We start from the raw sequence: 16,297 nt of genomic DNA on the forward strand, positions 1-16,297 counted from the left end.
ATGACTAATTCAATTTCTTTACTTGTGATTGGTTTGTTGAGGTCATCTATGTCTTCTTGAGTCAAAGTTGGTTGTTCATGTCTTTCCAGGAACCCGTCCATTTCCTCTAAATTGTTGTATTTATTAGCGTAAAGTTGTTCATAGTATCCTGTTATTACCTCCTTTATTTCTGTGAGGTCAGTAGTTATGTCTCCTCTTCCATTTCTGATCTTATTTATTTGCATCCTCTCTCTTCTTCTTTTTGTCAATCTTGCTAAGGGCCCATCAATCTTATTGATTTTCTCATAGAACCAACTTCTGGCCTTATTGATTTTCTCTATTGTTTTCATGTTTTCAATTTCATTTATTTGTGCTCTAATCTTTGTTATTTCTTTCCTTTTGCTTGCTTTGGGATTAGCTTGCTGTTCTTTCTCCAGTTCTTCCAAATGGATAGTTAATTCCTGAATTTTTGCCTTTTCTTCTTTTCTGATATAGGCATTTAGAGCAATAAATTTCCCTCTTAGCACTGCCTTTGCTGCGTCCCATAAGTTTTGATATGTTGTGTTTTCATTTTCATTCGCCTCGAGGTATTTGCTAATTTCTCTTGCAATTTCTTCTTTGACCCAGTCGTTGTTTAGGAGTGTGTTGTTGAGCCTCCACGTATTTGTGAATTTTCTGGCACTCTGCCTATTATTGATTTCCAACATCATTCCTTTATGGTCCGAGAAAGTGTTGTGTAAGATTTCAATCTTTTTAAATTTGTTGAGACTTGCTTTGTGACCCAGCATATGGTCTATCTTTGAGAATGATCCATGAGCACTTGAGAAAAAGGTGTATCCTGCTGTTGTGGGATGTAATGTCCTATAAATGTCTATTAAGTCTAGTTCATTTATAGTAATATTCAGATTCTCTATTTCTTTGTTGATCCTCTGTCTAGATGTTCTGTCCCTTGATGAGAGTGGTGAGTTGAAGTCTCCAACTATTATGGTATATGAGTCTATTTCCCTTTTCAGTGTTTGCAGTATATTCTTCACGTATTTTGGGGCATTCTGATTCGGTGCGTAAATATTTATGATTGTTATGTCTTCTTGTTTAATTGTTCCTTTTATTAGTATATAGTGTCCTTCTTTGTCTCTTTTAACTGTTTTACATTTGAAGTCTAATTTGTTGGATATTAGTATAGCCACTCCTGCTCTTTTCTGGTTGTTATTTGCATGAAATATCTTTTCCCAACCTTTCACTTTCAACCTATGTTTATCTTTGGGTCTAAGATGTGTTTCCTGTAGACAGCATATAGAAGGATCCTGTTTTTTAATCCATTCTGCCAATCTATGTCTTTTGATTGGGGAATTCAGTCCATTGACATTTAGTGTTATTACTGTTTGGATAATATTTTCCTCTAACATTTTGCCTTTTGTATTATATATATCATATCTGATTTTCCTTCTTTCTACACTCTTTTCCATATCTCTCTCTTCTGTCTTTTTGTATCTGACTCTAGTGCTCCCTTTAGTATTTCTTGCAGAGCTGGTCTCTTGGTCACAAATTCTTTCAGTGACTTTTTGTCTGAGAATGTTTTAATTTCTCCCTCATTTTTGAAGGATAATTTTGCTGGATATAGGAGTCTTGGTTGGCAGTTTTTCTCTTTTAGTATTTTAAATATATCATCCCACTGTCTTCTAGCTTCCATGGTTTCTGCTGAGAAATCTACACAAAGTCTTATTGGGTTTCCCTTGTATGTAATGGATTGTTTTTCTCTTGCTGCTTTCAAGATCTTCTCTTTCTCTTTGACCTCTGACATTCTAACTAGTAAGTGTCTTGGAGAACGCCTATTTGGGTCTAATCTCTTTGGGGTGCGCTGCACTTCTTGGATCTGTAATTTTAGGTCTTTCATAAGAGTTGGGAAATTTTCAGTGAAAATTTCTTCCATTAGTTTTTCTCCTCCTTTTCCCTTCTCTTCTCCTTCTGGGACACCCACAACACGTATATTTGTGCGATTCATATTGTCCTTGAGTTCCCTGATACCCTGTTCAAATTTTTCCATTCTTTTCCCTATAGTTTCTGTTTCTTTTTGGAATTCAGATGTTCCATCCTCCAAATCACTAATTCTATCTTCTGTCTCTTTAAATCTATCATTGTAGCTATCCATTATTTTTTCTATGTTTGCTACTTTATCCTTCACTTCCATAAGTTCTGCGATTTGTTTTTTCAGTTTTTCTATTTCTTCTTTATGTTCAGCCCATGTCCTCTTCATGTCCTCCCTCAATTTATCGATTTCATTTTTGAAGAGGTTTTCCATTTCTGTTCGTATATTCAGCATTAGTTGTCTCAGCTCTTGTGTCTCATTTGAGCTATTGGTTTGTTCCTTTGACTGAGCCATATTCTCAATCTTTTGAGCGTGGACAGTTATCTTCTGCTGCTGGCGTCTGGGCATTTATTCAGATTTCTCTTGGTGTTGGACCCAGCAAGGTTGTAATATTTTTCTGTGAAATCTCTGGGTTCTGTTTTTCTTATCCTGCCCAGTAGGTGGCGCTCGTGGCACACGTTTGTCTGCGGGTCCCACCAGTAAAAGGTGCTGTGGGACCTTAAACTTTGGAAAACTCTCGCCGTCCTGGGGGTTCGCTAGCCGAAGCGGCTTGAGCCGGCCCGGGGTCCGAACGCAGGGAGGGTGTCCGAACGCAGGGAGGGTTGCTGGTCGCCGCAGCCAGGGAAAGAGCCCGTCCGAATTTCCTAGTCGGCCCTGGGCAACAAGTGTGGCGGGAGGGCGCCAGCGGCAGCGGCCCGCCCGAGAGAGTGCACGTTCCCCGGGAGTCACGGGTTTGGAAGGGGCCTCCCCCACCCGTCACCGTTCTCCGCGGCCTGGGGGTTTCCGATCCAATTCTCTTAGTTGGTCTGGGGGCTGCGCGTGGTGTGGGTGCCAGCCGCCTTGGTTTCAGGGGACCGCCTCTCCAGTTCTCCCAGCCGGCCCGGGAAGGGGGAAGGGAGTAACTCCGGCCGCTTGCCACCCCGCCCGGTAAGGCCCGCGCGCCTCGGCGATCTCACCCGAGCTGCTTCTCTCAGCCAGCCAGCAGTTCCAGGATGGGGTACGCTGTCTTTTTTATCTCTGTTGTGGCTTTGGGCGCTTTCTGTATCGATTCTACTCCCCTAGTAGGTGTCCTGGAGAAGAAACTAAGATCCGCGCATCTTACTAAGCCGCCATCTTCTGTGGGTATAATCTTTTGATTAGAGAGAGATGTGACTCCACCTATTTTAAGTGGGTCTTGATTAGATTCCTAGAGTCTTTAAAAGGGGAAACGTTTTGGAGAGAGAGTCAGAAACGACAGAAGCCTAAGAGCCGACAGAGACTTCACAGCACAGCTGACACAGATGTGAACACATGGAGAACAGAGACACAAATGTTTTGAGGCCAGCAGATGTCTCCCTGAGAGGTTAAGCAAGCCAGAACCTGGAGAGAGCCGAGGGAAGCCAAGGGATGAAAGCTACCCCTGGAGAAGTAAAGTGAGGAACCCCCACAGGAACAGAGACTGAAAGCAACAGAGCCCAGAAGCAGGGAACCAGCAGAGGCCAGCCACGTGGCTTCCCAGCTGACAGAGGTGTTCCTGACCCATTGACCTTTTTCTTGAGTGAAGGTAACCTCTTTGTTGGCAACTTATTAAATTCCCTTTTAAAAAGCCATTCTAGGGCTTGTGACTGTGCCTCAGTGGCAGAGTACTCACCTGCCATGCCAAAAACCCGGGTTTGATTCCTGGTGCCTGAAAAAAAAACCATTCCATTCCTGGTATATCACTTTCTGGCAGCTTGCAAACTAACCCAGGGCATTACTGAGGGTGAGGAGGGGTAAACAAAAGGAATTACAGTGGGACAAGAGGAACCTTAGTGGTGATGGATATATTTATTATCTTGGTTATAGTAATGATTTCAAAAATTTACAAATTGTACACATTATTCATGTTCATGTTATTGTATGTCGGTTATGCCTGAATAAAGCTATAAAAATAAACCTTCAATACTAAATGACTTTTAACAGAAAACAGTTCCTGCACACCCTGCTCCACCCCACTCCTGTCCTCACCCCTAGAGGAAGCCACTTTGAACTCCTTGGTAATTTTTCTGATATACAGGCCATATTCTAACCAATATGATTTGTTATTTATTTATTCACCAATTTTAGAACTTTAGGCAGTGACTGTTTATTTTTTCTTATGATTTATTTCTCTTCACTTCTTTTACTTCTCCTCCCAATCTCCTTGTATAATTATATTACAGTTTTTGGTTAAATCAATAGTTAGTGCTAGCATTAGTAGGAAAATTAAATCTTGTACATTGTTGAATTAAGTAGTATACTTTAATTACATTTCTTTATTTAATTCCTCCCTTCCACACACACACAGTAATTGCATTCTTCCCCATTTTCTGTGTACCTATGGCTAAGTTTTGCAAATGCTCCAACAGACTTGTCAGACACCTAGCAGCAGGTTTTCCTATGCTCAAAACATAATCTATCAGTTCTAGTTTCTTATTCCTATCACCTGGAGACCTTTCTCCTTCATCCCTATATTCTTCTGTCATATATGCTTTGATTGTTTTCTGGACTAGGTACCTAGAAGAGGCTTCCTCTTGACATACTTCAGTTTTCAGATCAGCTAAGTCCTGAGTCCCTTATTTTCCCCCTACTTTATTCATATATTCCTTCAGTTTGTTTCAGGAATGTGACATCCTCTAGTTTCTTCCTTAAAAGAATACTTGAAATCTAAAATATTGGAATCTTTACATGACCAAAAATGTCATTATTTCACTATTACCCTTGATTAAGTATTTGTGTATAGAATCCTAGCTTGAAAATAATTTTCCTTTAGGGTTTTAGTGTCATTTCTTCATCATCTTCTGGCATCTGACTATATTATCAAATTTTCAGGATTTAGCTCCTTTGTGTATGACCTCTTCCCCACATACACACCCAGATATATTTGTGATCTCTTTATCTTGATGCTCTGCATTGTTCTGGATAGTCATTTTTTTCAATAAAGATTTATAAAATCACTGTGTAGCAGACACTTTTCTTGGCACTAGCAATAAAGCAGTGAATAGACAAAGACCCCGCACTTGTGCAATTTACATTCTAGTAGTGAAGACAGAAATTAAGAAATAAACTAGTATATATGAAATGTCAGATAATGATAAGGGCTATAAAGAAATTCAAACCTGAGTAATGGGACGCAGAATGACAGGATACTTTTTTAGATATGGGGGGGGCAGGGAATGCCCCTCTTAGGTGATAGTCGAACAGAGACCCAAATGAATAAAGACACAAGCCATGTGACTAAGCAGAGTAAGAGTGCTTCCAATGAAGAGGACAGCAAATGCAAAGTTTCTGAGGCAGAAACATAAGGTGGAATGTTTGAAGAAAAGCACAAAGAACAGTTTGGCTGCAGTGGAGTGAATAAGAGAAATACCAGGACATTTAAGGCCTTGTAGGACTTGGTAAGGACTTTGGGGTTTATTCCATTTGAGGCTTTTGAACAAGGACAATCTTAAATTTTAAAGACTCACATTGATGGAAGGTTGGATTAGTATGGAGAATTAACTGTAAAATGAACAAGTGGAAGCAGTGAAACCTGTCAGGAGGCTATTCCAGTAGTTTAGGTGAGAGATATAGTGGCTGAGATTGAGTGGTAATGGTGAGAAATGACCGTATTTTGAACAATTTGAAGGGAGAGAGAACAAGATTTGCCTGGTTGATTGGATACAAAGTGAGACAAAGACAAGAGTAAAGAATGATTAAGATTCTTGGCCCTGAGCAACTTGGTGAGTGGTGATACCATTTATAGAGATGGGGAAGACCAAGGGAATGTTTGGGGAATAGGGATGCAGTGAGATTGAGGTGTTTCTGGACATAGTGGATTTGAGATGCCTCTTGACAGCCAAGTGAAGCAGTCAAAGAGGTAGATAGACTCTGGATCAAGTCTGGAGTTCAGAGGAGAGGAGGAGACTAGAGATACAAATTAGGAAGTCCTTTATTTTTAATTGGTATTTCATAATGTGGAACTGAATTAATTTCCCCTGAGGAGGGAATGTAGTGATAGAAAAAGTCTGAGGACTGAGCTCTGGAGCACAAATTAGGAAATAGAGGAAGATCTGAAAAGGAGCAGCCAGTTTTCATAGAAGCCCAGGAAAAATCGCATCCGAGAAACCAAGTGAAAAAAAAAAGTCTCAGGAAGAGGACAAGATCCACTGTGTCCCATATTGTTAAGAGTTGAGTAGGATAAAGACTCAGAATTGACCATTGGATTTGACAATATGGAGTTTATTGGTAACTCTGAGAGGCAGTTTCATCAAGTATGGGAACAAAACCTGATTAGACAGTGGGTTGGAGAGGGAATGTAAAGAGGAATTGGATAATTTGAGTGCAGACAATTATTTTGAAGAGCTGTTCTATAAAAAGGAGCAAAAAAAAAAAATGGAGCAATAGCTAGATGGGAATGCAGAGTCAATAAAAGATATTGGTTTTTGTTTTTTTTCTGTATGTTGTATGGCAAGGTCACATTTCATTATTTTTCCATGTGACTTTCCCTTTATTGCAGTACCATTTGTTGTATTTTGGTTGGTTTTTGTTTGTTTTTCTTGTTTGTTTTTTGAGAAGTGCATGGACTGAGAATCGAACCTAGGTCTCCCACATGGCAGGTGAGAATTCTACCACTGATTTACCCTTGCACCCCCAAGATATTATTTTTTTATGATGGGAGATAGCAAGTTTGTATGATGGAGGGATCACTGTAGCAAGATGGGGAGGGCATGGATATTGCTGTATTAGGAGACAATTGCTGGAGCAGAGTCCTTGACTCATCAAATGGGGAGGAATCCAGTGTACAAATGGAGAGTTTGGTTGATTAGGAGTTTAAACTGTTTATTCATTCTAATAGGGAAGGCAGAGAATGTAGATAAGCTACAGGTAGAATGGCACAGTTGGTGAGAGAACAAGGAAATTAGATTGTTTCTATTTTCTCAGTGAAGTAAAAGGAGGTCATCAACTGGGAAGAAAGGATGTAGAATTGAGGGTTGAAAAGAAAGGAGAATGCTAGAGAGATCACTATAAGAGACCAAGTTAATTAATGAGAATTATTAGCCCAGAAATGGTTTAATAGTATAACTGCAGAATATGATACCAGCTCTCTCAATTTGGAGAACAGTATTCTTCAGTTCTGAGAAATGTTCTTATATTCTTTATTTATTTATCACTCTTCTATCCCCATTGTCCCTATTCTTTCTCTCTAGAACTCTTAATCAAGTTTTAAAAGCTTGGACTGATTCTCAGATGGGAAAGATTGTTGCTCTGATTGTCCATATCTTCCTTCAATCCTTCTACAGAATGTTTTATTTCAGCTATCATTATTTTAATTTTTCATAGAATCCTGTTTTCTGGATGCAATTGCTTCTCAGATTTGATATTAAGGTTTGTTGCTGTTTTGTGATTTTTGTTTTGTTTTCTGTTTCCTGCATCTTTATTTCCTTCAGATGTCCTTTTATCTGTGTGCTTACTTGGACTTTTTCATGTCGGAGGCTTTCTTTAGCTGTCTGATGATCCTTGGCTATTTATATTGATGTAGGTCACTGAAAAGCTCTACACTAATGGGGGCTTGTTACTGGTAGGCTTCCTAGTAAGGTGAGCTTGAGGTGGACCTAGTTTTTCATTGTCATTATGTAGGGGTCTTTTCTCCAAGATTCTTGAGTTTTATCAAAGAGTCAGGATGGTAGGTTTATTCCTATCTGCCAGCCTTTTGGGAACAAAGCAATAAAAGGAAGCTAAGGGCTCCGTATTTCAGTAAATAGACAACAATTATTCAGTCCCCTTCTTTTCACTCTGCATTGCATCTCTGCCCTGCTCTGTGCCTCATAACTCAAGTGCAGAATATTTCTATTTATTTTTTCTAGCAACAACCCTGGTGGAATGCATTGATCATCTGGCTGTCCAGAAAGGGTACGTGTGTGTAATATACAGAGGAATTAATTGGTAAAACATTCCTCTCATTTTAGCCTTTTATGCTATATGGTACCTCAAAGCACTGAGACTCTTAGATTTGTCAGGGCAAATTAGCTTGTTCTCATCTGAATTCCTCCACTCCTGCTTTGTAATCTACCCCTACACACTTAAGTTATTCATCTCAACTCTACTTGTTTCTGTTTTTTCAAAGTTTGGAGTCCCCTGCCCACTTTGTTTTGTATTTATGCTTTGTAAAACTCTTGATATGCTGTTGCAGTCTCACATGCTCACTTTATCCTAATGGACTGGTACCTTTATTATTATTGTTGTTGTTATTGTCATTTTAGTTAGGAAGAAGAGAAGGTATGGAGATCAACATGTGGGGTCAGTCTATCATGTTTATCCAGAACCTATCAGAACTCTCTGAAGTATAATCATCTCAATAACCTAACACTTATTGAGTGCTTACTCTATGCCAGACACTGCTCTAAGTGCTTTACATTTATTAACTCAATCTTCACAACAAGCTTATGAGGCAGTGTTCAGTTTGCTAAAGCTGCCAGAATTCAGTGTACCAGATATGGATTGGCTTTTACAAAGGGGAGTTATTAAATTACAAGTTACAGATCTAAAGCCATGGAAATGTCCAAATAAAGGCATCAACAAGAGGATACCTTCCCTGAAGAAAGGTCAATGGCTTCTGGGACACAGGAAGACCACATGAAGACATCTGCTAGCCCTTCTTTCTTGGGTTGGTTTCAAAATGCCTCTCAGCTCTTGTAGGTCCTTCTGGCTTCTCCTGGGTATTTTCTTTCTTTAAACATTTCTGGCTCTCTTTCATAAAGGGTTCCAGGAAAGGATTAAGACCCACCTTGAATTGGATAGGTCTCATCTCCAAGAAGTAATTTAACCAAAAGGTCCCATCCAGCACTATGCCTGTACCTACACGATTGGATTAAGAGAATGACTTTTCTGGGGCACTTAACAGTTCATACCAGCACAGACAGGTACTACTGTTATCCCTATTTTACAGATACAGAAACTAAGGCACGGAGAAGTTAAATAACTTGTCCAAAGTTACACACCTATTAAGTGTGGAACCAGAATTCACACTCAGACTGTCAGACTATAAAGTCACTTTCTGCTTAAAACTTAGCAATAGTATCTTATTCCTTTATTTAAAAATTCAGTTGGCATAGCCTATCATTTATACTTTTCACGATCAGGTCCCAGGTTACCTGTCCATGCTTATCTCTCAAGTCTGTCCTTGACTCGACCTCTTTGGTCTTATTATTGTAGTCGTACTGAACTTCTTGCTGTAAATGCACCATGTTCTTGCAGTCTTTTTGCCTTTTTCATGTTGTTCCCTCTGCCCCAAACACCCCTTTATTTTCCTTAATGCTCATGTGAATTGAATATTTATGTAATGTATTTCACCTAGCCAAAAAAAAAAATGCTTTTGATTTAGCATATCTTCTAGAGAAATGTCTAATTGGGTAAAATAATACTATCTCATTGTATATGAAGGATTCATAAGTCTAACAGACTAAACAAAATTACTTTCTCAAAATATGGTTTACAAAGAGAGGAAATTTAAAGATTCTTTTGAAGTGTAAGTAGAAAAGTTTCCTTTAAACAGTAAATTAATTTTATTCGTTTGCTATTAAAATGTTATCTAACCTTCTCTTGCTGTTTTTCTTAATAGCTTTTCCTTCCTCTTGCAAATTTGGAGTGTTCACCAAATGTTGAAACTTTCCTTTGCAAAGCTTTTGTACCAGCCTGCACAGAACAAATTCAGGTGATTCCACCCTGTCGTAAATTTTGTGAGAAAGTATATTCTGATTGCAAAAAATTAATTGATACTTTTGGTATCCGATGGCCTGAGGAACTTGAATGTGACAGGTAAATTATGTTTTTGACTGAAAGCTATTGGTGGTATTTGAATATCGGTGTTAGCTTTCCCAAATGTTGGTAACTGTCTTTTCATTAATTAACTCAACAAATGTTTATTGCACACTTGTTATTTGTCAGACACTGTGGTGATAAGTTTGGGTGAATTGTGCTGAGCAGAAACAAACATAGTACTTGCTCTCAAGAAATTTACAGTACAGGGAGTGATAGTAGTCAAAGTATTATACAAATAGATGTAAAATTACCTCTGTGATAGATACTTGAAAAAATTGAAGTCTGAAGGCTAAGATGGCTTTAACTAGGCAGTGAGGGCAGGGAAGAGCATTTTAGGCAGAAGGATAGCTTGTTCAGAGACCCTATGGCAGGAGGGAGCATGGCATATTCAGGGAATTAGAAGGTCATTGTGGCTGAGTGACGTAAGAAAGTATAGTGCAAGAGAAGGAAGGAGAGAAAGCAGCAGTCAAGCCACTAAGATCTCTAGATTGCATGTTTTTATCCTGGAACAGTAAGAAGCTCTTGAAATATTTTTAAGATAGATTGGGGAAGGGTAGGATGATTACATTGGCTCCCATGTACAGCCTGGTATCATGTCACAATCTGATGAGGTTTGGGCAGCTTCCCTTGGCAGTTCACCTCAGGAATCCAGACTTCTATTTTGTGACTCTGACAGTCATGCCACTGGGAAGAGAGAATGTGGAGAACATGTATCTTTTCTTAAATGCCTCAGACTGGAAGTATCACATCTTTTTTATTCACATTCCTATAGGCAAGATGTGAGTCACATGGTCACAACTGAACTATTAGGGAGAATAGAAAGTCTGGGTCCAGAAGGGAAAAAGGTATTCAAGGCAGAGAAAGTGTCCGGTGCTGCCAGTTAGTAAGAACATTAGCATGTACTGTTTCACTGAAGTGGTCAGGGCAGAGGATAGATTGCAGTGGGAGATAAAGCAAAACATTTGGCTAATTCTCAGAAAATTTGTATATGAAAGAGAAAAGAGGTATAGTAGCCAGGAGGGGAAGGTCAGGGAGATTTTTTTTTTTTTAATGGAAAAGAACTGACTTTTTAAGAACTGCTAGGAGATAACAAGAAAGAGACAAGCATAAATGGGGCAAGAAGGATAATCAGCAGAAGTTTCCTGAGGAGTCAGGTTCCCAAGCACAGATAGAAGATTGGCCATAGATAACCAGAACCGAGACAATAGATGGCTGTGGATCTAGGTAGGTTTGATTAGTAAAGATTGTTGCAAAAATTCCTGTCTGGCGGTTGTGAAATAGTAAGAGCCAAGGTCTGTTGACAGTCTGGAGAGAAGGGATGCAAGTTTGAGTGGAGTTGATGTTATAGAGGGTAGGTGTGAAGTTGACTGGAGAGGCTTTGTAACATTTTAGGTAAATGAGGTGATCCTGAATTTGTAAGGGATCTCATCTAACCTATTGAAACCTCCAGCAGTAGTTGGTTCATCTGTGGTTGGCTTTTCTTAGATGGATTCAGTAAAAAGATAAAGGAGCTGCAAGAAAGTTAGGGATAACAAGAAGGTTGATACTAAAATGATAGACTGTGGAAGTGAAATGAAAAAAGGGAAGGAGTAATATATTGAGACTAGGTAGAGGAAATTCCAGTGTAGTTTAAAAAAAAAAAAAGATGCACAGTGAAAAAGTTTAAATAAACCAACTGTAAGGATAGGGGCTTGTTGTCAAAAGTCAGGCTGCTTAAATTGGTGATTTTTGAAGATAGTGTGCAGTTACCAGTTGTGGTGGAATTCACTGTGACCATGATTGAGATGGCTGAAGTAGGTTGGAGATGATAATTGGAGATGAGGTTAAGATGCTGAGGAAAGGAAGCCCGAGTGTCATTGGCTTGTTCCTAAGGATGATGACAGCAAAAGGAGAGGGGAGAAAACGTGATTCATTCCAACAAATATGTATTGAGTGCTCACCTTATTATGTGCCAGGATGTTTAGTTACTATCAGTAGAGCAGAAGAAAAACTCCTGCCCTACATTCTATAGGCTAGAATGTAGATCTTACATTCTATTAGAGGGAGGAAAAGATGAAATAAACATAATAAACATATTAGATGTTTTATTTCATCATACCACCTTATTTTAGAAGGTGATAAGTTCTATGAAGAAAAAGAATAATAACCACTTTTTGATTATTTTTGTGTATTTAAATCTTGATAATTACTGGTAATTACTGTTTCATGCAGTATTTTTTATCCCAAGTGGCACTTTGGTTTACTTAATACTTTTTTTTCTTGGGGTTGCGTTGTTAATTTCAAAACAGAGGCAAGATTATAAAACTTGTAGAAATTTACTCTGGCATCTATACAGTAATTCCCAACCCATTTGGAATTTTGATCTTTTGGGAAACTGACACTTTTTTCCTATAATGAAACTATTTCAAATTCATTTCATAGTCAAGAATGTTTGATACATTGGGAAATAGAATTGATTTTTTAAAATTATCTAAGCCCCATATTTAACTGTATGCCACTATTTTTAAGCAGAAACCACAAATATTATTAAATAAGTCATAAGAATAACGCCAACATTTTTAGTATAAGAGAAATATTGTTTTCATTTCTATAAATAAGACATTCATGCTTTCTTAGCATCTTATTTACTTTGGAAACACACCAAGGAAAAAAATAAAACCCAGAATAGTGCTCTGATTGAAACTCTAATTTTGGCCTGTTGAAAGGTTTCTAGCATAATGAAAGGTTTAAAATGTTTACCTATCTGTTAAAAACACAAACAGTTCCTATTACTTGAGAAACAGTGGAACTATATAGTTATGGTTTACATTGTACTCCTGCCTCCCGAGGGGAGTGCCTTTGCCACTCCAGTGTCTTTGCTTTGGAAGTAAGTTAATAAAAAGTAGGTTAAAAAAAACTTAATTGATTCTTGGAGGCATCTAGAGCATGCTTTTGTATCTGAGGAATTTTGTGGTAAATTGAACTTTGTTTTCAGCTTTGACTCAAGCTGGCCTCTGGTGCCTTGCCAGTAGATTAAGCCCTCTCATTGTGACCTTTCACATTTCTTCTCTGCTCTTCTCATTCTTTTTCCCACAGTAGTGCATATCTTTCCACAGTACCTCAGAGTTTATAGAAGCTTATTTTCTGCTCTACTATTTTTTCTTTTCCTTTTTTCCTGTATCTTTTGTGCTTTTATTAAAATATACTCTTCTGACATGAGTTATCAGCAGTATTTCTACCCCTTACCCACTATATGATGACAGATTTTTAAATTAGCAAGTCATATCAAAATGAAAGTGATGGTAAAGTGCTTAATTAACATTTTTAGAACATGGAATATTCTATGTTAAGGTCAAAAATGCTACTTGTTACTGTCAGTCTTAATATTAGTATAACATGTTAAGTATAAAACCTCAGTCATAATACTCATTTTCTCTTAAAATAGTCCATCTGGGTCTTTCAGTGATTGTGAATAAATATGATAAATACTAGTTGGCTTGATCATTTACAATTAGTGAGAAAATGAATTTTAAGGACAATTAACTCAGGAATGAACCATATTATCAATTCACTGGCCTTTTATACATTAGTCTTGATTAATTATTTTTGTTTCCTATTCTCTGGGCATTGAGAGCTTACAATTTGAAATATTCTGCTGCTTCAGTGAGACTTCATTTAATAAACATGGGAAAGAAACTGACTAACTTGATCTGTAGACTGGGAAAAAAACAAGCTGAGAACTCACTTCTGATAGATGAATAAGCACTTTCAAGAACAATTTAGTGATACACAGTAAAGTTGAAGGTTCTTATAGCGTACATCCTAGGAAATCCCTTTCTATAGAAACTCTTTTACATGAACAAGGAATCATGCACAAGAATATTATTCCTGATTTTTTTTTTAATTAAGAAAATGTCTAAAAGTTGACTGTAGAAGAATAGTTACTGTATTGTGATGATAGACACTGGAATGTTACTGTGCAGCTGATAAAATGATTGCAGATGGCCCACATCTGTTGATATGAATAAGTCTAAAATATATAGTGTTGAGTAACAAAGGAAGTTATAGATTGATGTATACAGCATGTCATTTATATAAAGTTCAAAACTTATAAACCAGTACTATAAAATTTATGGTTAGAAAATAATGTAATAAATATACAAAACCATGCATGAGTACATGTTTTAGTATTTAGGATTTGTGATAATGAATTTTTCTGAGGAAGTAGAGACGAGACTAAAACAGAAAAGGGGCCCTAACTGTATATATTACTTCAATGAAAAAGATATAAAGCAAAGCTGACATAATATCAATATTTGATCAAGTGGGTGGGTACATAAAATGGTCCTTCCGTAGACATACATTTTATTAATCTCTGTTCTTATCCACAGTATTTTTAAAATATGTTCTGGCTAAAGACAAAAAACACTTATTTTTTTAATCCTTTGGATCTCCCAATAATACTGATATATACATATTTGACTCAGTGATTAAGTTGGGTACCACTTGGGTCTGTCCATAAACAATTGGAGACAAATAAGGCTAAATAAAATGGTGACGCAAGTTAAGCTGGACCTCAGCCTTCTTTGTGGTTTTCTTGCCCTTCTTTAAGAACTTAGTGATTACCTGAACACTGTCAGTCCAAGCAAGGATCTCATTTCAGTCATTTTAGTTGTCAACACCTTGGTTATATGGTTGATCTGCCTTGCAGTTGGTATTAGAAAAAAAAAATGAATATCCCCAAGACTTGTATCTCACATCCTGTAAAAAGAGAAGCCAGCACTTTAAGCCATCAATATAAACTTTCTTAAATGAATGCATAAGGTAATTTTTTATAGATTGAAAACACAAAGCATTAAAATAATGAATCAGTAAAAATGTTGACTTCATATATTTAATTTTTATGATCTTTACAGATTACAGTACTGTGATAAGACTGTTCCTGTAACTTTTGATCCGCCTACAAAGTTTCTTGACCCTCAGAAGAAAGCAGAACAAGTCCAAAGAGACATTGGATTTTGGTGTCCAAGACATCTCAAGACATCTGGCGCACAAGGCTATAAGTTTTTGGGAGTTGACCAGTGTGCACCTCCATGTCCCAACATGTATTTTAAAAGTGATGAGTTAGAATTTGCAAAAAGTTTTATTGGGATAGTTTCAATATTTTGTCTCTTTGCAACTCTGTTCACCTTTCTGACTTTTTTAATTGATGTTAAAAGATTTAGATACCCCGAGAGACCAATTATATACTATTCTGTCTGTTACAGCATTGTATCTCTCATGTACTTCATTGGGTTTTTACTAGGCAATAACACAGCCTGTAATAAGGCAGATGAGAAGCTAGAACTTGGTGACACAGTTGTTCTAGGCTCTCAAAATAAGGCTTGTACTGTTTTGTTTATGTTTTTATATTTTTTCACAATGGCTGGCACTGTGTGGTGGGTGATTCTTACCATTACTTGGTTCTTAGCAGCAGGAAGAAAATGGAGTTGTGAAGCCATTGAGCAAAAAGCAGTGTGGTTTCATGCTGTTGCATGGGGAACACCAGGATTTCTGACTGTTATGCTTCTTGCTATGAACAAAGTTGAAGGAGACAATATCAGTGGAGTTTGCTTTGTTGGCCTTTATGACTTGGATGCTTCTCGCTACTTTGTACTCTTGCCACTGTGCCTTTGTGTGTTTGTTGGGCTCTCTCTTCTTTTAGCTGGCATTATTTCCTTAAATCACGTCCGACAAGTTATACAACATGATGGCCGGAACCAAGAAAAACTAAAGAAGTTTATGATTCGAATAGGAGTCTTCAGTGGCCTGTATCTCGTACCATTAGTGACACTTCTTGGATGCTATGTCTATGAACAAGTGAGCAGAAGCACCTGGGAGATAACGTGGGTCTCTGACCATTGTCGTCAGTACCACATTCCATGCCCTTATCAGGTAAAAGCTATCATCTGGATTATTGCATTATTTAATTTTAACATAAAAAATGTTCCTTGGCAATATACTTGTATTAGTCATAGACATAAATTTAGTTTTCAGGTGAGAAAATCCAACAGACATAGATAGGTAATCATTCCTTATGCATCAGTTGAAACTGGGTGTCTGAAGAGTTCTCAAGTTTTGGCTTTAGTTAAAGTTAGCTATTCTTTTAAATATTAAATCGGGTTGCAAAGGCAGATTAATAAGAATAGGCTTTGTCATAGGGAGAAAAAGAGAAGTAACTGCTTAATTCTTCAGTTTGCAGGGGAAAACCTTGAATACATTTAATTATATTATCTTACAATTTTTTCCATAGTTTATACTTTATAATTTCTTAACTAAAAAAAAACCACATGAAACAAAATCTGTTTCATAGTATTAGAGTGAGTAGTGTTTTAAGACTGAAAAAAGTACATTTTATTTCTGAAAATGTAAAAATTCTTAAAGCATTTTGAAGGCTTTTTCTGTAGAAAATTTTTG

The 16,297-nt window shown here is 37.5% G+C and overlaps 1 protein-coding gene across 5 annotated transcripts in view; it reads left to right on the forward strand.

Moving 5' to 3' along the window:
* FZD6 (frizzled class receptor 6) overlaps positions 1-16,297 on the forward strand; it is a 66,900-nt gene that overhangs the window by 43,405 nt on the left and 7,198 nt on the right. The window contains exons 2-4 of one of the 5 annotated variants that reach the window (XM_077167414.1): positions 7,909-7,954; positions 9,663-9,755; positions 14,758-15,775. In XM_077167414.1, the coding sequence (XP_077023529.1) occupies positions 9,700-9,755; positions 14,758-15,775 (1,074 nt within the window). In that variant the 5' untranslated portion in view covers positions 7,909-7,954; positions 9,663-9,699. Of the gene's footprint in view, positions 1-7,908; positions 7,955-9,662; positions 9,860-14,757; positions 15,776-16,297 lie in introns of those variants that run through there. The other 4 variants (XM_077167417.1, XM_077167412.1, XM_077167413.1 and 1 more) reach the window with 4 other exon arrangements.

Source organism: Tamandua tetradactyla, chromosome 6, assembly GCF_023851605.1.
Source record: "Tamandua tetradactyla isolate mTamTet1 chromosome 6, mTamTet1.pri, whole genome shotgun sequence".
NCBI classification, from domain to species: Eukaryota; Metazoa; Chordata; class Mammalia; order Pilosa; family Myrmecophagidae; genus Tamandua; species Tamandua tetradactyla.